This window comes from Scomber scombrus, chromosome 22, assembly GCF_963691925.1.
Source record: "Scomber scombrus chromosome 22, fScoSco1.1, whole genome shotgun sequence".
Classification (NCBI taxonomy): Eukaryota; Metazoa; Chordata; class Actinopteri; order Scombriformes; family Scombridae; genus Scomber; species Scomber scombrus.
In genome coordinates this window covers 6777114-6802120 of record NC_084991.1, presented here as the reverse complement: position 1 = coordinate 6802120, position 25007 = coordinate 6777114, and the positions used below count along the sequence as shown (strand labels likewise).

At 40.2% G+C, this 25007-nt stretch overlaps 2 protein-coding genes across 2 annotated transcripts in view; both read right to left on the bottom strand.

The window, feature by feature from the left end:
• Positions 1-25007, bottom strand: part of optn (optineurin) — a 413618-nt gene that overhangs the window by 61595 nt on the left and 327016 nt on the right. The window lies entirely within an intron of this gene.
• Positions 1-25007, bottom strand: part of camk1da (calcium/calmodulin-dependent protein kinase 1Da) — a 59930-nt gene that overhangs the window by 29901 nt on the left and 5022 nt on the right. Inside the window, exon 2 of the mRNA XM_062443759.1 lies at positions 14-145. Within this exon, the coding sequence (XP_062299743.1) occupies positions 14-145 (132 nt within the window). The remainder of the gene's footprint in view (positions 1-13; positions 146-25007) is intronic.

Sequence of the window (25007 nt, the reverse complement as noted above, 5' to 3'; positions counted from 1 at the left end):
TCACATCACTCACTTCCTCAGCACGGCGATCTCGTTCTCGATGCTGCTCTCCTTCCCCTTCAGAGCCTTTTTCGGGATGCACTTCACCGCAAACATCCGTCCGGTCAGCTTCTCCTGAGCCAGGATCACCTCAGAAAACGCCCCTCTGTAAACACATGAAGAAAAACGTCACGTGAGTCACAAGCAGCGTGTTCATTGGATGATGTGAAACTCCTGGTTTTCATATTAAATTAGTTTTCGGGATACAACGAACCAGATATAAAATGCATTTTATATAGTGTGTGGTGGGTTAGGGTGGGGGAAAAAATCGATAGAGCATAGTATTGCAATATTTTGTGTGGCAATATTGTATCACTACACAGATGCCAAGTATCTATCTTTTATTTATTTATCTATTTACTTTTTCTTTTATTATATAAATTACAAGTAAAAATGTAAGCTTTTGGTACTAACTAGAATAATAAAATCAATTGCTTCTTCAGTCCACTAGATGGCTCTAGTTTAATTTTTGGTGAGGTCAGCAGAAGTGACAGTCACAGTGCAGGAGGAAATTTTCCTTTGGGGACATAATTTACAGTTGAAAAAAGGAAATTAATTGCAATATATCGCAGCATATTGCAATATATTTAAAATCGCAATGATATCGTATCGTGACACAAGTATTGTGATAATATCGTATCGTTGAGCGTCTGGTGATTCCCACCCCTAGATGGGAGGTGGTGCACCCTGCAGCAACTAGTCTACAAAAAATAGAGACAGAATAAATCCACCATCACTGATTTTCATCTTTAAAGACTCTAAAAAAAAACCTGTTTTTACAATTAGCTTCTTAGTATGTGCAATAGGGTCAAATGAGTACAAGAAAAAAATCTGCCAAAGTAAGAAGAGTATTAGTTTTTTTTTGTGATAAGAATGTGGGCAGGGTCTCAATTGGGTAAAGGTGATGTCATATATTTCTGTGCGCCAATCAGGATTTAGCAACATCTTGAATCTATATCATATTATAACGAGTTAGTTTCCCACTAAAATCTGCACTTCACCCTCACTTTAAAAGGTCTAGCGCCGAGGACAGTTGTGGATTAATCTGCTTATGTTGCCATGGCAACTGTTAATCACATCTGTTAAACCACACCCATACAGTCCTGGTAAAGCAGATTAGCTGAGTTTTGAGTATTAAACTCTTAGTTAATTATAACTGAGAGTGTTTTTTCCCCCTCCCAATTTAAACTTGAGATTATTCTATTTTAATCATGAATGTTTAATGTTGTGTGAAATACTTTCCTGCATGAAAACCAATGAAATAAATGATCAAAAGGGAAAATAATAAATATATTCAAGCCATTAGTTAAACCCTTCTTTTTTAGTTATTTTCTGTGGCTGGTTGGTTCTGCCTTTAACAAACCAAAGCAAAAAAGTCTTTATCTTCAATAATAAAACAGTCAGTGTGTCTAATTGAGTTATTTTCCATTCTGAGATCCCATTAACAACAGTTACAGTGTGCATCAGATGATATTTATATGCAGAAACTTTCCCTGCAATGATAATGTGATGAGATCTGCCAGGTGTAACATTGGCAATTTATTTATTTATTCACTTAGAACGGCGGCTACGGTTGAAAGTCATTTCAAATGATGCTTTCTCACATCATAAAAGCTGATGATCCTCAATAATCATCACGACACAAATATAAAGTGAAATAATTGGAAATTTAAATTCAATCTTTCAGGTCTTGCATGTTAGTGTGTGTGTGTGTGTGTGTGTGTGTGTGTGTGTGTGTGTGTGTGTGTGCGTGGGCGTCAGCGAGGACGAGTGGGGTGATGAATGAAGATGAGCCTATTGCGAGTTAATCTGCCTGAACCCAGTGTTGACTCCTGCGTCAACACGCTGCCTTCAGCTTCCCCAATGTTGTATTAGAGTAAACACATCTCTATCCTTATCTCTGTCTCCTCTCTCTCTCTCTCTCTTCTCATTTCTTCCTTCTCATTTTTCTCTCCGTCATCTCCTCCTGTCCGACATTCAGGCTACATGCAGCTGACACACATTTATAACTTAAGACCCATAAATCACGACTGAATTCAAGATGACTAGACAGGTTTTTTCCTGCTAGTTTTTAAAGCACTTCATGGTCTTTACCAGACAGTGTATCTACCTGTTCAGCCTGGCTTTTAAGCCTAACTTTAAACTAACTCATTTTATTTTTCTTTTGTCTTATTAATCTATTCTATTCAAGGGTTTTTAACAGTTTTTATTTTAACATTTATTTACTCTTACTTTTAATAAACCCTTTTATCTTATTGTCTCTTATTTATATCTATTTATTTAGTTTTTATGGATTTTCTTATTTTTCTCATTTATTTCACTTTATTTAAATGTTCATTCTATTTTTTTAATATTTATTTTCTTTTGCATGCTCAATATTTCTTTTAATTAGTTTTTTGTTTTCTCATCATTTGTATTCCTTTTCTTTATGCTGTCACTCATTATCAGCTTATCAATCAACTGTGAAGCACTTTGAACTACAGTACATTAACCTGTATGAAAGGTGCTGTATAAATAAAGTTTGATTGATTGATTGATTGATTGATTGATTGATGGCTCTGGGTAGTAATATCAGTTGGTGCTTCCATTAGTTTGGTCTCAGTATCTACTACATTTTGTACGAACATTTATTTTTCGCAGACAATGATAACTATGTTTTTTTGTTGAGTTCGAATCACTTAAAAAAAATCTCTTGTTTTTACAGGAAAAAACTGGCAGCTGTTCTTTTTGTATTACGATTTTTCTGCATTTAAACTACGCTAATAGGTCTTTTTTTTTTTTTAAAGGAATACATATTTTTGTATTTTTTACATATTCTTTCTTTAAAAGTTTGGTTTAGTATTTTACAACATATTATTGTAAAGTAAACAATGCTCCATTGTATTTCCTTTAACAGTTTTTTGATGTCATGATTGTACAGCATATTGGTGTTAATTCTATGGACATTTCTTACAGTGTACACATAACCAACGTGGGAAAAAAAAAGTGTGTTTTTCGAGATTGCTCTACTAACCTTGTTCTGTTAATGACATTTTTCATATCAATATCTGTCAAGGCAGTACTCATTCAGAGGCTTCAAGGACCCACTGATTCATTCATTCTCATCTTCTGCTTGGAACATTTCACATCACGCTCTCAATCAAACCTTCATTACTCTCTCTTTACTCTGTTTTCTGAGGTTTTCTCATTCATTCATTGATTTCATTCATGTGTATTTTGGAGTGCGTATTTGAGTGTGTCATGCTCCTCATTCAAGGGGAAAGAGGCTGTGGTGAATGAGCTCTCTATGGCGTTGACATGTGTGTGTGTGTGTGTGTGTGTGTGTGTGTGTGTGTGTGTGTGTGTGTGTGTGTGTGTGCTGCCGTCCAGAAAGCCCTCGAGCCGTTCCGAGGAGAAGGAAGGCCGACTGCTCACCCCATAAATGCCAGCGTGCCATCGCGGCTCAACACACACACACACACAACAAACAAACACACACACACACACACACACACACACACACACGGAGAAGACGTTTTGTCGCTGCTCGCTTGTGGTGTTTTTCTTGCGCCTCTCAGCAAGAATCTCATTTTTCTTCTCACCTTCCTCCCCCTCCTCTGCCTCCCTCTCTTCATCTCTCACCACACGCTCCGCACATCTTTTACAGTGACAAGTGATCCTACTGCCGGTTGCCCCTGGTTATGAAGGTGGCCTGTCTGACAGCCAATCAGAGCACTTTAAGTTGACACACACACACACACACACACACGCAAACACACATGTTCTGCATGCTCTGATAATGGTCATTGAGGGTTTCGTTGACGTCAAAGCCAGACAAAACAAATGAGCTTGCTGCTGCACACACACACACACACAAACACACGCACACGCACACACACACACACACACACACACACACACACACACACACACACACACAGAGTGTTTCATTCAGAGAGAGAAAGAGATTGATACATACATGAATGAGAATCCACTGAAATAGCCACACAGGGACACACACAAGCTCTTCAATCACACACACATACACGCACCACACACACTCACACCCTCAGGCACAGGCACACACACACACACACACACACACACACACACACACACACACACACACACACACACACACACACACTCTGGGCCTGTGTGGTTTGTCTGTCACAGGCTACTTTTGGGGACAAATTTCCAAATTAGGACCTGTTCATTAGGGAAGGCTTGTCCAATTGAGGACAAAAGTCATGTCCCCAGTTGGGTAAAAGCAGACTTTTGGATCAGTGGTTAAGGTTTGAGTAAGGCCCCAGAAAATTAATGTAAGTAATGTCCCCAAAAGTGACTGTGTGTGTGTGTGTGTGTGTGTGTGTGTGTGTGTGTGTGTGTGTGTGTGTAGGACGGTGTCTCCTACCCATGTACCCATCAGAGGGTACAGTCAGTCTTAATCTGCACTAACCTCCCATCCCCCATAATCCAAATAATCCCACTATTACAACAGCAGGGAACCTTCACACACACACACACACACACACACACACACACACACACACACACACACACACACACACACACACACACACACACACACACACACACACACACACACACACAGCTCATCCGCCATCAACTCTGATGATGTGATGATGAGATTTTTTAAATTAATCCTTTCCTCTCCAGTTTTCAGTTTCACTATAAAATGATGTGACTGCTATGTGAGTACAATTACAGACAACTTGTTCACTCTAACTTGCAGTGGTGTTAGTTATTAAAGCACAGGTGCTGTTATTATTAATCATCACAGGTGGGACCGCTAGCACCTGCAGCTGCTTTTGTGCATTGTGTTGGGATACCGTTATTAAAGTCAGGACTTGAACAGGAGGTGTGAAAAGATTTTTTTTAGGGGGGTAATGCATAATTAAACAGAGCAGCTGTTAAATGTTAGTTTTCTGTATTCATGCTGCACTCATGGCAAAATTGCCCATGCATACATTTCAAAATTCAGAGGAAACATTTGAATAAATGAACAGAGGAGCAAGACGAATGAAGCTAATTCTAGGTCACGAGGGTTTGAGGAGCATAAATCATGTGGTATGTCCAAGAGATTTCCCAGAAAAACTACCACTAGATCTTGGAATTTTTGGTGTACGCTTGTGAAAAATATTGTTTGTACTGAAACAAGAGAAACCTCCAAACCTCATTGATGCTTTCATGCTAAAATGGTAGATATCATCACTTCACTTTTGCTTTAAAACTGAGCTCACTCCAGCCTCTCAAAGATGGTAATGTTGAAGGAAGACGTGCCGAGCAGAGCCGAGTTTAGGATTTATGCATGCAATTTTGGCTGCTACCACTAGGGGGGGGGGGGGTTCAGTGAGCCCCCCTGAATCGACGCGAAATGCGCCTGTGTCGAGAAAAGGCTCGATCAGTCATGCAGACCTCCATTCTGAATCAGAGCATTAGTGCAAATTGAATTCCCTCAAACCACAGAAACAACGAGCTGAAATAGCTTGGAGTGATTGATATTCCTCTCTCGCCTCGGCAGCAGCATTAACCCCAAGTCGATTCTATTGCAGTAAGAGAGTCAGATGCTCCCATAAAACCACTCACATTTAAAAACTGAGAACTGAACCTCTCTGTATGGTCGGTATTGTGATTTTTCCATTTCAAACTTAGTGTTGTTTTAAGAGAATCTACTAAACAGTATTACCACATAATCTCACAGGTACAAGATAATGACATCACCTCATCATTTTAGGCACGAAATTTGGGAAATCCCTGGAAAAGCACAGGAAAACCTTCACCTGTATTATATCAGCACACATCTAAACACACACACAAGGACTATCTTATTGAAGAATGATGTTCATCCCTGTGCTTGTGGTGAAATATATGTTGATGTACAGGTATGTGACCATCATCAACATGTGGATATGCTCTGATCTCCAGTTAGAACTGATGATATGGTCGCCAACGGCAACGAAAATTGATTACTACATGAGCAAAGGTGAGATGTGTACGTTAATTGCATTTACAAGTAGACATACGTGAACACGCTCTGTTCATTCAAGCTGAGGAAAAATATCGAAAGAGAAAAGGGAGGAGAGGTAGTGTGTGTGTGTGTGTGTGTGAGAGTGTGAGTGTGTGTTTGTATGTATGTGTGTGAAAAAGAGCTGTGAATGGAGCAGCACACATACACCTCCACCGCTACCACAACAGCAGGAGGGCAGCATGGTCCAATTCACATTTTGTCAACCCTAGATTAATTTGCTTACACACACACACACACACACACACACACACACACACACACACACACACACACACACACACACACACACACACACACACACACACACACACACACACACACAGAGTGAAAAGGACCTGCTTGTATAATATCTGGAAGCTGCAGTCATACACTGGCCTACGTGTGTGTGTGTGTGTATGTGTGTGTGTGTGTGTGTGTGTGTTTACATGTGTGTCTGGGGTTGACTAGCTGGCAGTCCCCGCTGCTGTTACCCGCGGCAACACTGATTGCATTTCCTCCTGTATGAACCTGTGTAATTGTGTCAGTCGAGCTCCACTGGCTCCGTCAGTGCGCTGAGCAGGAAATGTATTGGCAGCGGCGGTGTGTGCATGTGTGTGTGTATCTCCATCATGCACATATCCAGCAGGGAAACAGTCTCAAACACACACACACACACACATGCACACACAGAACAAGACAGAGATACAGAGGGAGAGACTTGAATAGGCTGGCAAGGTGACAGTGACACATTTTAACGTGGTGACTGACAGCAACCATCAGTGTCAAGCTGAAAATACATTCATCCCAAAAGGTCACAGATTCTTCCAAAAATCCACCTGAAACAAGGTAACAGGACTCAAAATACACTTTGCACATTTTATATGGTGCATGTTTCATAAATGACATTTTAAACAGCGGTGCTAACATTATATTTAGGTGTAACCCATCTGAGGGCCACTGTGTATCAATCACACACACAGAGAAGTCCCTAATAGAAGAGGCTTCACGTTCCATAGTGGGAAAACAGACCATGTGACTAAAACAAAGGCTGTGTCCATCTATTAAACGTTTGACAGCCACATTGACTGAAAACTGCAGTGAAGGAAGTTGTGTGTTAAAAAGTGACGCATGTGTACTGGTCCCCAATCGATGGAGAGAGATTATAGACAAGACAAAAGAGCAGCGGTCTGTTATTTTTCCCTTGGGTCCCTCCTGCTGTTTTTTCCCCCCAGACTTTTAATAGCTCCCAGCAGCTCCAGTCCAGTCTGATATTACTGAGGCAGCCAGTTAATTATTAAGTAGGCGGGTTACTGTATAGCATTTATTTACGAGAAGGATCTTATCAAAGGAGTTTAATAGTTTTAGGGTTAGGGCTTTTTTTCCAGAGCATCTTCCTTCAAACACAACTCAAGAAATGACAAAGTACAGCTCTGTCCAAGAACTCCGGACCACAGAGGAGGTTGAGACAAAAAATTAACTCTGGCCAAACTCCTGGCAACACTTTCCACCTCCTCAATAAAACCCAGAGCGCTGTGGGCAGCTCCTTCAGTGACATGCTGATCCGTCTGCAGTGTGTGAGGGAGCTCCACCAGCTCTTTTGTCTCACTGCTAAATCACCGCTGTTCACAGCAGACCAAACAACTACTGGACTGTAAATCGTCTGGATTATTCTATTTATACATTAAATTAGATGGTGCAGCAAGTGTAATAACTGTATCTTATCATGCAAACACTGCTATTTTTGAGCAATCTTGCTTAATCTGTTCTATAAAATAAAAAAATAGTATAAAATGCCACTTTTGTAAGGATGATGCAGTCAAATGAAGCTAACCATTATATGCATTATAAATTAATCTGTTGATTATTGATTAGTCGTGTGGTCTTTAAAGTGTCTGAAAATGGTGAAAATGTCCATCACTGTTGCCCGTGGTAACCTCCAAACAACCAAATGTCTTCTATTGTCCTGCCCAACAGAAGATAATTAGTTTTCTTGATAATCAACAAATTTGACAAATAAAGTGGTGCAGGGTAAATATAGTGTACTACATAGTAAATATAAAGTGATTTTGGACAGTCTGTGTCACACATACACATAAGCACACACACATACACACACCTGCGTGCAGAGAGGAATAATGTCAGCTCTGTAGGTCTGTTCATGCCCGGTCAAGAATTAGCAGTTTAATCAAAGCAGAAGCGGGTGCCTTTGAGTGGCCTCATCTCTCTCTAACACACACACACACATGGCAGAGGGCCCAATAATGACAGAGCACGGACAAGGACAATTATACAGGGCCGGGGCTGACATCATCACCGAGCAAAACCACGTACACACACGAATACATGTGCGCTATTGTCTTCGTGTGCTTTGAATGCAAAGCAAACTAAGTGGCTGGATTGCGAGTCACTGTCTGGATATCAGTGGAAAAAAATAAAGAAGAAAGGCCAGTACCTGAAACATGTGCGAGCACACAAAGAGGGAGATGACAGGCTATGTGAATGAGGCAAAGAAAGCAGGGATAACCCAATGATGAGCAGAGAGGAAATGGAGAGATAAGAAGAAAGACTAACAGTGGAATGATTGGAGGGTTTGCGTGCAGCAGGGAGGAAGGAGAGAACGATACTGACAAAGAGAGAGAGAGAGAGAGAGAGAGAGAGAGAGAGAGAGAGAGAGAGAGAGAGAGAGAGAGAGAGAGAGAGAGAGAGAGAGAGAGAGAGAGAGAGAGAGAGAGAGAGAGAGAGAGAGAGAGATGAAATTTGGTCGGCAGGTAGGTAGTGTGGTTTGGTGGATGAGACCTGGCAAACTTCCACTCGCTGTTTTGGGGTTGGAGAACATTTTGCTCATCTGAAGCATCTTCCAGTCCACTGAACCGGGAGGAAGAGGAGGAGAAGGAAGGTGTGAGGAGAGGGTGCGATCGCATCTTTTATCCGACATGTCGACTTGGTAGCATTCATTTTAGCTCCGACTGCCAATTTACAAGACTAATGAGTTTATCCTTCACCTATTATCCCATTGTTAAAAATTAAAAGACAGAGATGAACAGCTGATGTGACTTCACTGAGCACACATGGTTTTGATGGGCTTCCAACCCACAGGTGGAAAACTGCTTATCTGAATCACTATGGCAACAGGAGGGAAGCACGGCGTGATGGGTACGGATTTTATGGCGGCCGCTGTGTAAACGCAATGGAGCGGAAAAACAGGACAGGTGAAAACATAAACACTCGTGCGCGCACACAGCAAGCGCACACTGACACACAAACCTCACCGCCATAACTAGTCTCCATCTGTAAGAGAATATCAACGTTCAGAAAGAAACGAGGGAAAGAAGGTTAAGAGCCTCCCCTCCTTACGTGTCTTCCTTCCTCTCTTTTGTGCGTGCGCGAGCGTGCGCGTTATATGCCTTTGTTGCAGAGTGCGTAGGCTTAAATAGCACTGTTGCCACGGCAGCAATTAAGTGCCAATTATAGTCTGTATTCTCACTGTGGCTCTGACAGCAGGAGATGAAGACGAGAGAGGGAGAGAGAGAGGGATAGCTGAAAGAAAATGCCTATACAGTCTTGTATGCAATTAGCACAAAAATCCATGAAACAGACACATCAACCAGAATTGGGTCTAAAAGCTGAAGACAGTGTAATCCCACCCATTGTCCGTATAGGCGTGAAGAATTGGCTCCGCTCCACCAGCAATGCCCCAACAGATGGGACACGCATGCGGAGCTCTATACTGTAGGACAAAATTAAACATTAACAGAAACACATGAACCAGAACGTCAAAACGGATGAATCAATGTCAGAGAGATGCTGAGATTAAAGGTGTGTAAACTGATATACAGAACATGATTAAAAACCAAAGTTCAAAGGAAACAACAGAGGAGATTCAACAGAAAAAGAAAAGCTTATCCGGACACTGGGACCTTCAACTTGGAGACAAAACAAACTGATATGTTGGTACCCAAAACAACTCTTGAACCACAGTCTGCAGCCTCTCTCAATTCTGTGAGGCCCTATTTAGTCATTCACTGCTAATGTCAGCATGTTAAATAGCTTACAGGCAATGCTAATATGCTAATCTTTAGAAAGTGTAATGTTTACTGTGTTTAACGTCTTTGTTTAAAGTGTTAGCATTCCAAAACTGCAAACTAGCAGTGAGAATTTCATAGCAATCCACCCCAGAGTTGAGACACCTAAGTCAAAGTAGTGTTCTGAAAGTGTACTGTACTAGCATTTTACATGATAGTTAAGCTACATTTGCAGACAACCCAACCTGAAAAAAGTCGTTTCAGGGCGGTTCGTTCCTGGTGGGGTTGCGCGATTGGTGTATCTCATTTGCGGGCGTCAGGGAGCCGCTATCAATATGTGGGAAAGTCCGGAACTTCCGGGAGAGTTGGGATGTATGCGTTTGAGGCGACAAAAAAAATGGTACAATACTTTCCAATACTTTGTTTGATTTGAAAGCGAATTTATCTTAATTTTATTTATAACTATTCTAATTATCTGTTAATTCACCCTACTGTCATCACTTTCTATCTGTAGATGTCTGTAAATATATGGTCTTGTAATGTCTATGTAGGATTAGCATGCTAAACAAACAATCTGTCATCTGTGTGGCTTTATATCCACATTGTGACGCATTTCAGAGCACACAAAAACACCAGAAACACACCTGCCACTTGCCCAGCACCATGGTTACACCTTTTTCTTTTTTTTTTTTTAAATACAGGGCTATATACAGCATGACACGACTATGCTAAAGATGCTACCCATGCTAACTAGCTGCTAGCTGCCGCGTAGGCTGATAAAATGGATTTGTCACATCTCTTTGTATCCACAGGTAAGATGCCTCTGTCGGTACATGTGTTTTTTAACTTATTTCAGGGCTGTACTCACTCTGTGCATGGACTCTGCTGTAAATGACCCCATAGGATGTAAGTAAACAGGTTTGCGCCAATTCATTTTCTATGGCCAATGGGAACACTCATCACTCTGTCACTGACAGACAGACATTCAGCGTTATAGGGCTGATATATCGCTCGTCCAGCCAAAAAAGTTCTCAAAGTCAACTCAGTGAAAGCTCCTCAAACCTGCTTGACTCAAACCAAGGAAAAAGTAATGAACGGATGAAGGCGCTGCAAAACAGAGATCGGAGGAATGGTCCAGAGATCTGGTGATTACAACGTAACATTTTAAAAGTGTGCTAGATCACTTGATTTGACACAGGGGCACTAAGCTAAATGCTCAGACTTATACAATGTTTGATTATGATCTGTCCTGAGCCAAAGTTGACAGTTACAACAGAAACATGTTCAACAGATGACTTAAGAGCTTTAGTGACCAAAGATAGCATTGACCCTTAGCATTAAAAGTCTAACAGTGTCTGAAATTTAAGACCGTAATCTCACAATGTTGCGACGATCCATATCTACAAACCAACCAATCAGAATAGGACTTGAAGTACACTGACATTTATGGCAAAAAAACTAAACAAAACAGCGCTAGCTTGTTTTTTGTTTTGCCGCATTTTCTTCTGATGACATGACTGTACTTGCATCACTTCCTATTCTATACTTCTACTGGGACATGCTACAAATCTGAAAATGTCTGCAGTCTATCTGTCCATCTCTCTCTTTACAATTTGCCCAGATTGCAATCAAGATTTCCTCAAACTGTGACACAAATGTGACCTGCAAAATTGCTGTTATTGCAGTGTAGCAGCCTCAAGTGTTTACTGTGTTTAAAGATGAAGAAAAAGAAAGGCAATATGCAGTATGATTTTTTTCACTATTTGAACACTGTTTGGTGTTTTATTATCTTAAAACTGCTTACAATACCTTCTTTGGCAGTTTTCTTTTCCCCAATTCATTTACCAACTTACAGCTTATTCTTCTTCGACATTTTGTCAGGCAGATTGTTTTTTTAAGCATTCATGAAGCATGATGAAATGAAATCTCCTGAGACAAGAGAAATACAAAGAAAAAGGATTCGGGAGTGGCATAAGGTGTGTGTGCTCGTGTGCATACGTGCGTGTGTAACTCAGTGGAAAAAGGGGAGCGACTACTGGAAAGAGAGCAAGACGATGCTTCCTATCAGCTTTGTGTGCTCACATCACATAGGACACACACGCACAGGCGCACACACAAACGGGGCCACTGAAGTATGGATTTGCCATGGCAACAGCCCTGACCACTATTGGGATGTCAGGAGGCTTCCCTTAATGTTTACATTAATCGCCATGGCAACAGATTCGGCCTGTGTGTGAAAGCGTGCTCCGGCACTAAGATCAGTACTCTAGCAGCAATAGTAGTTGAGGGTGTCAGATAGATGGCACGTCACACCACTGAGGGTCGGTTCCATTAAAATCGGGTGTTGTTAAAATATTTGAGCTTTTTTAAACAAGTGAAAATTTGACTTTTATATAGATATCTGATCGACACTGACTGACCATTAAAGAATGGCCTCTAACCTACAAGAAAAAGCAGTGGAACCTTCCTTAAATAAACTGCCACAGAGAGCAAGCTGTTTTGATGAAAGAGCAGAAGGTGACTCAGCAGTTTGTCTCCTCTGACCTTGGTGATTCCCTTCACCGCTCATGCACACACACACACACACACACACACACACACACACGGATGCAATGGATGGCCCACAATAGCATCAAATGTGGCGACAAGGTACAAGGCTGACTGCAGTGACAGAAACACACACACACACACACACTGCCGGCACAGCAGCGGAGACTGTATAACAAGGACCATGCTGAGTGACAGAGACATATAGAGGGTGAATTAGGGGGAAGGGGATGGTTAAATGGACAGTCTTTTTCAAAGGCTGTACATAAAGAAAAGACCTGAACTTACATGTTGAGGGACACGCTGGAGGTTGTAATAATGATTGAAACTGGGAAGGTCTCAGAGGAGGGGATGTATATTATAAGTGTATAGAAATACTGTCTATTTAACTTTGTTAGCTAATTAATGATTAGTGTGATGGATTACAATTAACAGTAAAATGCAATTGTTACATTAGCGCTACTAATCTCAGACACTATACTATTATAGCTGAATAATAATATTAACGCTGTCATTCCCTATGAAAAGAACATAAAAAGTCTTTGTTAAGCAAAATCCTAAAGAGCAATTATTCTAATTGGTATAATTCCCAATTATACAAATTAACATTGAGGGCTCTTCTAGTCATTTCGGGGGCCAGGCTCTCCTGGTGCACTTGGATGTAGGGTGGAATTATTAACAGTACATTATCAAACAGTATTGGTTGTTGTTGGCGTGTTAGGATTCACTACATCCGATTTAAAGGAAGGGCTTTCCAGTCATGACGTGGTACAATATAAGAATCCTGTGGAGAGTTTCCCTTAAGAGGAAACTTATTGTTGTCTATTTGCAGATTTGAATGAATAAAGCAGCTCAAATATACCACCAGGAACAGATGATGTCCTTTATAAAGATGCAGCTTTCTGGACGTGCTGATGATCCAGCGGCCACCATGTTTTCTATGCGTGCTACTTTGCAAGGCACAACTAATCCATTCAATAAGAATCAGCCATAAAAATTCAAATTAGTTAGATTTGACTGTTTTACATGCAAAAAATAAGTACTGGAACGAAACAGCTGACATCGTCACATTGTTACATATACTAGCAGTTTCATTGTAATGTCCTTATCTACGATCCACAATGAATCAGGACTTTTAAACTAACATTTTACTCCTGGGAACACTATTATAAAATTTGATCTGGAAAAAAATAATCAAAAACAGTTGTATCATGTTGGTCATCATTGCCAATCGTCTACAGTTCCTGTGCTGTAACTAGATATGTGGAGCTTCAGGCGATGCTTTGGCCAGACTCGTTAAAAAGAAGACGATGCATTCGGTTGTTGCCCCTGGTTACCAAGTGCTTTTCCATGAGGGGAGGACACCGGTATTGGATTTGTAGGAACTAAAGGGTTTTGAGGGAGTTATTATCAGAGAGAGAAGTTTTAATTGACCTATTATTTTTCATGGAACTGTGTGAACTGTCTCCTATGGATTTACGCTGCATTAGAAACTGTTATTGTGCATCTGGTCCTGGTTGCACAAAACTTAACTAGCACATCCGGCTCACACCTGATCATGTCTCGACAGTGCACAACATCACTTCTTTTAGAGGCTATAGATTAAACAGGGTAAAGTAAAGGCTTTGAGTAAAGGCTTTTGGCTGTCATGGATGACAGATGGTGGTAAGAATGAAAGCGGAACAGACATGCAAAACACAAATAAAGGGGTTTGTGTGATTTCGGAGAGGTTTATGTTGGGTTTTAATCAGATAATGTGATGAATAATTATGAACACAGGTGAAATGTCTGTGCTGAGCTGCAGATCTGCTCTGCTGTGGTGGCAGATGGTCTGAAATGCCCTAAAAAATGAATGGAAACAGTAACACAGCGACCTATAAATTCTATTATATGTATAATATTATCAGCACTGTAACATAACATACAACCTTTCTGGTAGAAATATAAAAATCTAATTCACTTAAGAGACCAGAACACATGTAAGTAAACAGCCATAAAAATAGGTCTGAGAAGCCTCCAAAGGATAGAAGGCAAAACACAATCTAATACACTGCTTCTCTTTATGGTCCGTTATATTTCTGGGGATTTTATCTACACGTATCACACTTTGTAAGTAAACATCACTGTATTTGCTTTATGCTTCCATTTCCTTCATCTGAACAGAAGTGTCTGGTTCACACTCATAGAGGATGCCAAGAAACCTGCTTACTTCTGAATCCTCTGTTAGCTGATGTAGAGATAAGCACCTGTGTTATGTCTCAAATCACTCAAACTTTTTTAGTACACTGTGTACATTATATATTTACTCGTGTAGTACGCAAATTTCGACAGGTTAGTGTTTCATAAGAAACATAGCTGTTGTGCACTTACTGGAAAGGACGATTAGCTAGTTAGCAAGCTAGTGTTAGCAGCAAGCGTTAGCAGCAAGCTTTGCTAAATTAACCCTACAAAACGTACTAATGGCTTATATCTGACAACAATATAGTGGTGCTTAGTGCTAATAACACATGTACAATGCATTTGTATAATGCAGCGATGTTCACAGTAGTTACAATGTCATTGGTTGCCATTTCCTGTTTGACAAGTGGTCCCTCTCCTTATGCTACGTAGCCAAGATGGCGGCCGCAACTTTTTGACCGTTTTGAGTGCACCAATAGTGCACTGGATTTTCCCAAATTCTTAGTGTGAATTTACTTATACACTCAAAATATTAAGTGTAAGTAGTCCTGTCACAACATCATGTCTATATATGGACTTATCATATGATACATGGACATAACCGTGATATTTCTTTTGTCCTCAATATTGCCACACTTCACATCAGCAGCTAAGAGGCTATTCATGTCACATTGGCTAAGCAAGTAGTGTCTTCCATTCCTCACTGTGCACATCCTGAGAGACTGGAGAAGCGAGCAGCGCTGCTTATATGGAATTAAAGGTAAGTAACTCTATCACGGTCCATAATGGCAGTTTGTGTTGTTACAGAAGTGAAGCACCCACTCTCCAATCCCACCCCCCGCCCCCTTGCATTATTATGCTATCATATTATCATTATATCAGTGGTATAAAATGATCTTCAAATGACAATAATATTGTTTATCGCAATTATTTCTGAGACAATATATCGTCCAACAAAAGCAGTTATCATGCGTGTGTAAGCACAAAGGTACACGATTTGAGACACAGCACTAGTCTATTAACAGTATAATGTACTCCAATATGAAAAGACTGCACAAAATTTACAATGAAGGTACAAATCCACCAATCTAAGACCCAGAAATTTGCAAATGTTCCCCTTTTTTGCTTTACAGGAGAACTTTATTGCAATTAGACGCATTTGGAATCCAAACCTTAGCAGACTGTTTAAAGAGAAGGTGAGTGAGAGTGTTACTGACTGGCTCTGCAGTCTCTCCACAACAAGCTGTTATAGTGTATAAAGCTCTTTGTTCCCACTCCTGTTGTTAGACATGTAAATGAGTCATTATTAAGCTAATCTATGTGTCTGCTATGGAGATTTATGAGAAAACTGTTCTTATTGTATTGTTTGTGGCTGTATAAACAAGCTTATTGCAAAAACGATCACGACAATAGTGATGCTCTTTTGTAGCCAGGTGTCAGCAAACAATTTCCATCACACACATACATGTTCATACTTGTTTTTGCCTCTGATGAAACCGTGCATTCACTTTCCACGCAGTCATTCTATATCTCTTTCGCACACGTGAAAACCTGAACCAATATGACGCTATCACATCCAAACACAGTCACACACGAGAGAACAGGTGTTAACAGAGCTGTGATACAGTTATTCAGTCAGCTTTATCTTGGCTCCGGCGATAGATTCCATATTCATTTAATCACAGCTAACGTCACGATAGCACGAGTTAAACACACACCGGCATAACATGGGAGGTATGTCAACAGGAGCAGAAGGTTGCTCTGGGTGCGGCTGGTTACAGAGAGGGAGTGTCCCCCGTCACCAGCGGCAAGCCATCCATGCTCACATATTAGCAGCATGGGTGGGAGAGTCAACTACGCGTCTGAGATGTTAGTGTAGCATTATCGCTAAAGTGAGGCTTGATGATATTACCTAATAATGATGTCAGCCCCAAAATGACGCATATTCCTATGAGTCAATTGGCAGCCAGTATCTCCCATTAAAACAGTTTAATCAGAAAAATAAGGTTTCAGTCAGATCAGATTTCTCCCCTTTACTCCCACATTTTGTAAGCATTACCTACCAGTGTTAGGCAGTAACCCAATAATGTAATGACTTTTTTCAGTAATGAGTAGTTTAAGGGATTATGAGTAGTCTTAGGCACTGTAGATATAGAATTTGAATAAAATGGATGTATGCTTGCTGGCCTAGTCAAGTTACCCTGGTTACCCGAGCTCATGTAGTGTCACTGCTGTCATTATTCTTAAAATATGCATCATTATCTCTCTATTTAAACAATATAGCATCTCCCTCTCCCTTCTCTGTGACGGCCACCTTTGAGTGAAGCCATTCAGAAAAAACTATTAGGAGATATGATTTCCCGATGTGGTAGGACAGCACGTCGTAATAAGCAGTTCTGAGGAATCTTAAATTGGTAGAAAACAGCTGTCAGCAGGTGTTCTGACTCCTTGCAGATGGGTTGTTTTCCTCTTTTTACCGCTGCACAACTAAACTGTATCAGTAATAATTTCCTCTGCAGTAAATAAACTGTTTCGGAAAATAAGCCATGGTTGGATGTTTACTTTTTTTTTTTTTTTTTTAAAGAAAAAAAAGAAGCATAATATTTTTTTCCTTCCTTTTTTTCCCCTGTTGTATTGAAATCATATTAAACCATGACCCTAAAACCGTGGTACAGTAAAAAAATTGTGAATTGTGTGTGTGTGTTACAGGCGTAATCACTACCTCTAATAATCTGTCCTTCCATGCCAGCTTTTTATTTTTTGTTGCCTGTATTGGATGGTTACACTTGGGAGACAAACAGTAGAGGCAGGGAGGGAGCAGCATGCCGCAAACGTCTCAGCTGGAATCAAACCAGGGATGCTGTGTACATGTAAAGAGCTGAACAGGAACCCGGTGACACAAACGTGAATTGAACATGAGGTACAGAAGGTTCTCCCTGCAACAGGCAAAATGTGGACGTAATGTCGACTGACTGTCATTTTGCAATGATGTCATCACATCAGCACACACAATGAAATGATGAAACACACATCTGTTACAGAGCTTGACTCTATGTACTGTGTGCGTGTGTGTCACTGCAAAGCTATAGTGGCGTTCATCCAAATGAATGAAAGCTAGACAGCACTGCTGGAACACAGTGCTACTCTGACTAGATTGGTGACGCATGCAAAATTTTCTCACGCACACACACACACACACATCAACTAACACAACTAGGTGTAAAGCACAGATGACACATCGACTATAACATTACCTCTCTGTGTCTCTCTCCTTAAAGCTGTTTTCACACTGAGACGTTTTAAAACTTAACCACTCTGAGATTTGTGTGTGTGTGTGTGTGTGTAGTGCTGGGTTCTGCTCAAGGACAACTTAAATGCAACTGGGGCGGGCTGAGTCAAATAAACACACACAAACACGCACATACTTACACACACACACACACACACAATTATCTAAGTACAGTAATGGGACTCGGTCAAAAGTAGGTCTGCTATTATATAGAAAAAGCCTCCAAGGTGCAGATGAGTGTGTGTGTGTGTGTGTGTGTGTGTGTGTGTGTGCGTGTGTCACCCTGTGAAGTGTAATGCTTACCAGAGCAGAAAGTGTGCGTGTCATTTTACAGTAACATTATGTGTGTGCTTTACTTTCTGCATGTTTGTAGGTGTGTGTGTGTGTGTGTGTGTAAGTGTGATTCTCTGACATTTTTTGTCACTGTGTGTGTCCGTGGGTTATGTTTTTGTGACTTTCAACTATGTGTGTGTGTGTGTGTGTGTGTGTGTGTGTGTGTGTGTGTGTGTGTGAGCTTGCCTCCTTCTGTGTTTCCTTATGTCTATACTGTTGTGTGTGTGTGTGTGTGTGTGTGTGTGTGTGTGTGTGTGTGTGTGTGTGTGTGCGTGTGTGTAGTCTGCCCTAAATTACCTGTCCAGAAGACAGAGTGTGTGCTGTCCGGCAGTTGAGCTGCTGCGGCGCTGCTTCCATTAACGGCAGCGATCACTCACAATCTGATGGGCAACAGCTGGCTGTTACCATGGCAACATGCTGCATGCCCGCCAAATATTAGTTGGGTATGTGTTGCTACACTAAAACTAATCTCACCAATCTGATTGTTATAAGATAAGGCTGAAAGGTTATTGTAGTGACATAAATGCTAAATGAAGGCAAAGAACAGCTGAGTTATTAACTAATAAAACCCTCCTTTATTTTCATTGAGCATTATTCAGACAAGCAGCAGTCGTAGCTGTGAGGGCAGCTGAAATCTTGTGCCATCTTTAAATGAACATGGGTTGCACTGACTTTAATAGAAATCACCCTTTTTTCATCAAAGAAAATTGTGTTTTTCGTTACTATAAACTTACCTGACTTTGATTTTTTTCTTTTGTTCAATGGCTAAAAAGAAAACTTTAAATTGTGAAGATGTCATGGATTCTTACACAAAACATTTTAATACCATGTGTAAATGCAAAGACCCATTGATTGATTGGATGCTATTATTCAGATAATGTATTCAGATACATATCACATGTTGATACCAGGTGTAACTGGGGCCGTAGCGTGACAGTCCTGGAACATTTAGTATTAATGTTCTCTATTGAGGTTATGGGCGAAATCCGTCACTAGCTACTGTTGTTAAGCTGAGCAAACACTAAACTGAAGCACAATAACCAGGTTGTGGGAAAGTGGGTTCATCCCATGGGTAAATTGTGACACTTCATCACGACAATACTGATGACCTTAATTGAAGGATTTAAGCAAATTTATGCCATAACATGCTTTTTCCACACACAAGGAAATAACTCTGACTTCTGGGTAATTTAGTGGAATAAAGCTGGTCATTCTCTATTAGTTTTGGCACCATTTCAGTCTTTTCTAGGACAGCCAAAAACACACAACCAAACAAGTACTTAACTGTCTGTTAACTGATAGCAGGCAAGCAGTGTACATCTGTGGCAGAAACCCTCTTTGCTTTAATTCAAATGTAACCCACAGTTTTAGTCACCATTGCATCACCGGACTGGGCTGGATGCAAAGGTTCTTTATCTCGCACTGAAAATCAATCACGGCCGTTCAACCTGTTCTCTTGCTCTCTGCTGTCTCAACAGGAGCAGAAAGAAAGACAAGCTCAGATCTCAGTGTTCCTGCAGCGGTCAGAGTCTCACAGAGAGAGCCAGAAGGAAAGATGGATAGATCCAGACTGAGAAAGTCTGACTGATGATTCATTCTTTATTCTGTATAACAGTGTCGCTCATCCTCTCTGAACTGGGCAGTCATTTCCCAGGTGACCTTAATGTTGCTACAGTTTACCATCGATATTACTGTTTTCAATGTGTTTCAGCATAAACAATTATAAACACCTATATATATGTTTTTTAATTTATAACTGGTCATTTACACACTAATAAATGATGGCTAACAGTTACAGCTCATTTTAATACTCATTTGGCAAAAAATGACTCATACACAAATATATGTTGTGTTGCACTTTGAACCTATAGGCGTGCATTATTATTATCCACACAGTGGTAGTAGCTAGACTGTTTTGCAACATAACACAACCTCTTGACTTTTGACTTACAGTATGTGTTATCTGGCACAACAAGCTAGTGAAGCTCTGTAAATGGAACTACATCACATGCATGGGAAGTGGCGTCTGCCGTCCTATGATTTAGGACTGTGCAGTATATCGGTTTTATATCGATATCGCGATACTAGATATCACCTTAGATTTTGGATATCAAAATTTAATAATTATAAATTATCATTAATAAAAAAACACAGAGCAAAAAAACGTACCTATATATTAAACTTAAATTAAGAAAAATTATCAAACAAACATAAAATGCTGCCTAAATAACTTTAAAACTGCTGTTCTATTATTTGCCTTTACCCACTTAGTCATTATATCCGCATTACTGATTATTACTTACGCAAAATCCCTAGTAGATATGTAACTTGTCAAGCGAAATCTGATAATATCTGCTAGCCACAGTTATCATTTTAGACGATCACATTGACACCAAATTCAAAGATCGGACATCAGCTTCATCTACCACTGTTTAAAATCATCTTTTCAAAAATGACCAATCTGCAAACAGTCAATTTCTGTACGACATAAAACAGTGGAAAAAGCTGTTCTTCCACAGCAATACGAGCCACTGCAGAGTTTCTGATGAGAGCAGATGGTGAAAGCAATGAAAGGCTGATTGAAAAGTCACTTCCAACATATTTATCCTTCAGCGGTGGAACAGCACCCCCATAGGGGCCCCCGAGGCCAACCCTTTAGGCTTATGTGTGCCTCTATTCCCCATCCGCTTTGCCTTTCATTACACTTCCTCATTTCCACTCTGTTATCTCTCCCTCTTCTTCTTCCTCCTCCTCCTCCTCTCTGGTATTTTGTTAAATTTCACACTGGCTATGTCAGAAGCAGCAGCAGCAGCAGCAGCCTCGAGGGAAAATATGCTAAGCTGCTTTTGACTCGCTTTTCTCTTCAGGTAGAGGTATGCCACTGACACAAAAGCTCATACTACAGCCATGAAGGTTTACCATTGAAGTTTCCTTTAAAATAAAATATTGACTTGACACATTTTCATATAAATTAATGTCTTACAGCAATTCAGTAACCATGGCAATGACAGCTTTTTATATGCTGCTCTGACCATATTTTTGAGGTATGAATATATGCAGGAAGCTCAACGTTCATGTGTGTGAATCATGAGTGAATTAAGCATCCAACCAGAGCCCAGAGGTGTTATATAGTGTGACACGTAACTTAATCACTGTTATGGTTTGAAAACTGTGGGTGTTTGGCTGCTCTGTAGTAGTGTTTTGATGGATTTAACAGGATATTAGTGTATAGAAGCCTGAGGTTAAAACTATGAGCAATGTAATTCCAATGCACAACGCAGTCTGAAAGCGTTTTACTGACGTAAACCATAACACCTGCTGACAAATATTTAATCGTGATTTATCCAGGGAATGGGGTCTGTTCTATCTCTGCGACGCTCTGCATCCTGTTCACCGAACAGGCCGCCTTGTCTTTGTTTCAGTGCCTTGCTCTACGGTCAAAATACAACATGGTGGTCTGAGACACAAGCAGTGAACAAGGCTGGAGCCTGGATTTAAAGACATGTGAGTCCAAATTCTCCCAGTGCAACCAAAGTCCCTGGTCACAGACTACCTTTATTAACACAATAATGGATGTTCTGGAGCTTTCAATCACATCACATGACCTTAATCAGCTGATTGAGTTGTTAATTGTCATAGACTTGCCAATGATGGCTTTAAAGTTGAGAGCGAAGGTTCAGTCTTGATCTTGGAGACAACAGCTGGAAAATTGAAACTGTTTTGTCCTGACTGTCAAATTTCACCTGTTGATGAAGATCATGTGGTATGACGGAAATTTCCAAAACAGCTACTAAATGGACCTCGAGGTCACACTGTTTAGACAAGGAAATGAGTAAAAGAGTAAAAATTGACATTTGATTCATGAATTGAACTATTTCTTTTCTATTTTCTATAAATTTCATCTCCCCACACAATACTCAAATGCTGTTTCCAAGTGTTTCCCACTCTGCCAGGACAGTCCAAAGAAAGTCTGTAAAACACCTGGGTCTAAGAAATAATGTCCTTAAATAGTAGTTACACCATCAAATGTACATTCACAATTACATCATTGACGCAAACCTGATACAAGCCTCAAAAATTTTGAAACAACACGTCTGCTATCATGTCTACTGTGTAGAGCTGCAACTATTAATCAATTAATTGATTAGTCGATTGAAGATATTATAATAATCAAATAATTGATTAAGTCAAAGAATATTTTCTGCTTTTAGCTTCTTGGATTTGATGATTTCTTTGTCATACATGACAGTAAACAGAACATCTTTGGCTTTTGGACTGTTGTTCTGACAAAATGAGTCATTTAAAGACGTCAGCTTTGACTCATTATAACAGGTATTTTATAGATATTATGATTAAGTGAGAAAATATTAGGCAGATTGTTAAATAATGAAAATAATTGTAAGTTGCAGCCCTACTACTGCGTACAGAGCCGTGCTGATGACTGGTTCCTGGTCTATATCATATAATATTAACATTATTGTCTTGAGAGTGTGCACACAGCCACAGAGAACAGAGAACAGATGCAAAGACAATGCTGAACCCTCAAACATTCAGATTCCTTTGCAGTACTTCTAAAAATCAAGAAACTGTTTTCAAACCAGATTTCCATCTTCACTCCTAAAGCATTTTGTACTAAATCAACACATAAGCACATAGTTCCATTCTTGTGTAATTCAAAGATATTAGATAACCAAAGCACTTCTCATACACAGTGTAGCCCATACACTGTCCTCTGTTGACTTCTAACGATGTTTTGAGAGGCCATTAGCCTGCAGCCAGACAGTCCCCTGGCTCTGCTGACCACCAGCACCGAAATATGGTCACCCTACCAACTGCTAACTCCATCATAACAAGCAACATTAACGTCCCAGCAGGCCGCGGCCCCGATTCCCCCAACAACAGCAGATGTTGTTGTCGGGACCCTTTCGGATTTGCACAACAGCACTGAAACCAAATCCTCCAGCAGAGGGAAAACAAACCGAAGCGTTACCAATGAGTGTCCCATTTCCTCAGCTGCCCCACAGCACCAGGATCCATTTTTGTCTGCCTCATACTTCATGTACTCTACCTTATCTGTGTCTGACAACGCAGAGAAAAGGATGGGGAAGTGTCCTTTGTGTAAGATCTCTCACTTCAATTGTGTTTCTTAAAAGGTTTGCTGGGAAAAAGCATTTTGCCTCGCTTCCGTTACTGACAAAGATGGAGTCACAGCGGGATATCGGGACAAGATGCCCCCGACGAAAATGGAAAGTGTGAAGTGCTTTTGATGTGTAATGATAAGCTTGAGAGGTATGACTCTTTTTTTATATAACAAAAGCTACAACACCAAGTTAACGCTAAGAAAGTGAAGAAGTGAAAGTCTTAAATGTCTCTATTTTTTGCCAGTTAATGATAAATATGTTTGTGTGACTGAAATATCAAAGTTTGACTCAGACTTTCTTTCAGGAATATGAACTTTCTCTATACCTCTTCTTAAAGATGGCCACATTGTTTGCACAGGTGAGAGGAGACACACACACACACACACACCAACGTGCTCACAGCTGTCGAGACAACAGACTCTCAGCCCGCAGCCATTATAAGCTGGATGTGGTCGTCAAGAGGCTTAAAATAGAGCACTGATCCGATAATGGACTAAAGTTTATGATCATTAATACTCAGAGGTCTGGACGCACGTGTCAGTCTTTGTAGAGATGATGATGATGGCAACCCTCCCCCTCTCACACACACACATACACACATTAATAATTATACATGAAGTGCATTTAGTGATGAGGAAAGTCCTGACAGCTGGCAAATGCAACTGTTTTATTTGCTGCATGTATAAAGTGGAAATATATTCCCTCTGCTGCTTTTAAATGTCCTGTTGTGTGTGTGTGTGTGTATGTGTGTGTGTGTGTGTGTGTGTGTGTGTGTGTGTGTGTGTGTGTGTGTGTGTGTTTGTAGCTCAGATTTTGAAGCACTGAAAAGCCAAACTGAGAGTGAGTGTGTTGAAATCCTCAGATCGTCTATGACTAGAAGACAGATGAAAGTATTAACATGAATAACAATACTATTAACCCTTTCATGCATGAATTATTATAACCTCAGTCAAGTGTTTTTATTTCTCTTTAGGCATGAAAACAATGTTGAACATTTTTTGAACTTTAGCGTTGACCACTATGCATGAAAGGGTTAAAGAATCATTCCAGTTTATTATGACTTACTGGCATCATTATGGGCATAATTCCTATCAGAGGTTTAGCAACACTTAGAAAGTCTGAAAGGGAAAGCAACATGAGCAATCAACAAACGTACAGCCTTTTAATAATAGATTAGCTTGGCTTAACTTTGTAAATAAAAGGAGTATTACTCAAACTGTCCATTGTAAAAAGCTAAGGAAAAGCTTACAGAACAAGTTACTGGTTCAAACTTGACCTTATAGTGCTTGCTTAAGGTGTGTTCACACTGTTTAATGTGTAATGAGAGGATTTTGGTGGCCTTACTTTCACTTTTTACCACCTCTATTGTTGAACATGAAGCTTTATTATTGTACTTGGAAATAGTAGGTTGGCAAAATAATGTGGAATCAAGGTTAACTTATGATGGT